This window comes from Bombina bombina, chromosome 3 (genome assembly GCF_027579735.1).
Source record: "Bombina bombina isolate aBomBom1 chromosome 3, aBomBom1.pri, whole genome shotgun sequence".
Taxonomy (NCBI): Eukaryota; Metazoa; Chordata; class Amphibia; order Anura; family Bombinatoridae; genus Bombina; species Bombina bombina.
Window position 1 is genome coordinate 552,201,817 of NC_069501.1, and position 2,296 is coordinate 552,204,112.

The window sequence follows — 2,296 nt, forward strand, 5'->3', positions numbered from 1 at the left end:
GTAGTATTTCTAAAACAAGCTTTAAAATAATTAACTCATAGCCCTTCATATGAAAAGTTTTCAACCTTTATTATAGGCCTTCTATCCATTTACATTTTCAAAGACAGAATCTTAATTAACACTGGATTAGATGCAAATATCATACCTTCAGATATGTTATCTTAAAGTCCAACTTAAATTTCTACTGATGGGAAATTGAATTTGAAATTGAATTATTGATGAACTCTTTGCTTGCTATTCTATGTTACTTATTTTATTGTTAATACATTTGTGTTTGTTATTAGAAAAACAATCAGAATAAAAAGCTGTGATAATAAATATATATCATATGATGAAGTTATTTGAATTTGTTCTAATTATAGGGAGGCTAATAATTCAACTTCTTTAAAATGTATGACTATATACAATGAACTCACATTTGGTAATGACAGCTTTTGTATATTATTGAATTATTTTTTACCTTACAATATACTCCCAACAACTATTCTGATTTCAAATTGTCCATCACTCATTGTTTATTATGGTCTTAGTTGTTTAACATCTTATATTAATTTTTTTTTAAATCAATGTAATTTCTTTAATTGATATTTTTTAGGTTCAGAAATCCCAAAATATCAATTGCAAAAAAGCAATGCATGAAGACAACAAGACGATTATTATGGAATTCCTGCTTGTTGGATTTCAAAGTCTTCACAACCTGACAATTTTATTTTTTATCTGTCTATTTATAATGTATATTACAATATTGTTTGGGAATTTCTTCATTGCACTAATAGTTTTAGCATTTCCCCACCTCCATACTCCAATGTATTTCTTTCTCAGCCAATTAGCCTCAGCTGAGATAGTGTTTACCACAACCATTATCCCGAAATTGCTTTCTGTTATACTGCTCAAAGGGGATACGATTTCTACAGTTGGATGTGTCACTCAATTTTATATGTTTTCTGTTTCCACAAATGCAGAATCCCTCTTCCTTACAGTGATGTCCTATGATCGATACTTAGCTATCTGTGACCCACTGCATTATAGTTCCATTATGAACTTCAATTTTTGTCTCTGGCTTACTATATTTTCTTGGTTTTATAGTTTCTTGTCAACCTTTGTTGTAGTTGTTCAGATTGGAATATTACAGTTTTGTGGCTCTAATGTTATTGATCATTATTACTGTGATCTCACACCCCTTCTGGAACATTCTTGTTCTGATACATCCTTGATTGAAATGGAAATATTTTTATTTTCTATCCCAATAGCAATCTTTCCATTTGTGTTCATTGTACTAACTTATTTACGTATTGTCTTAGCCATTCTCAGGATTCCTTCTACAACTGGGAAAAAGAAAGCCTTCTCTACTTGCAGCTCACACCTGGCTGTTGTATGCACATATTATTCAACATTAATAACTATATATGTGATGCCAACCAAAGAAAACACTGTAAATTTAAATAAGTTTCTTTCACTCTTGTATACTGTATTAACACCGTTATTCAACCCTATTATTTACAGCCTACGAAATAAAGAAATAAGGGCCATTTTAGAAAAAAATATTTTTAGAAAAGTATTTCTAAAATAGATGCATTATTATAATGGCTTTAATTTCTACAGTATATTATTTGTTTCTTAATCAGTCTAAAATAACTTTTTCTATTTTTAATCTATAAGTAGATTTTATTTTATTTTTCACTGTTACTCATCCATTTATTATTGTATATTATTTAATTGTATGCATTATTTTAATTTATATTGTTTAACTGTAAATTATCATTATCTATATTATTTAATATAGGTAATATATGTTTTATTAATAATAGTGAGGGTTAATTATTTAATGGGTACCTATTATTTTTCCTCATTAATTATACCCATGATTCAGTTTATCCATAAGGGAAAAAAATAATTTTATAATTTTTAAGACATTATTATATTTTACTTAGTCATCAAATTGTATTGTTATGAATATTATCCTTACCTGTAGTGTATGCAAAAAGGGCTAGATTACAAGTGGCATGCTAATGTTATTGCAGGACATGATAAGCAATAGTGCGACCATGCTAACGTGCATTTTACAAGTTGAAAGTAAACGGCAAACAAAATATGCGCTAAAAGTATTAGTGCACCTGGGACCTAGTGTAAAGTGTAAGGGTTATAAAAAAATGTTCACCAAACACATCAGAAATATATCAAAATAAACTATTACACTTTATATATATATATATATATATATATATATATATATATATATATATATATATATATATATATATATACATACCTGTGTGTATATATATATATACACATA

General features: G+C 27.4%; 1 protein-coding gene across 1 annotated transcript; it reads left to right on the forward strand.

Moving 5' to 3' along the window:
• The first annotated feature begins 631 nt into the window (after positions 1–631).
• LOC128652428 (olfactory receptor-like protein OLF1) lies at positions 632–1,570 on the forward strand. The gene has a single exon (XM_053705366.1). It carries the CDS (start codon positions 632–634, stop codon positions 1,568–1,570), a length of 939 nt encoding a protein of 312 aa, XP_053561341.1.
• Positions 1,571–2,296: the final 726 nt, after the last annotated feature.

Excerpts from the sequence above, each read along its gene's own strand:
- LOC128652428 (XM_053705366.1), top strand. The coding sequence starts at position 632 with ATGCATGAAGACAACAAGACGATTATTATGGAATTCCTGCTTGTTGGA.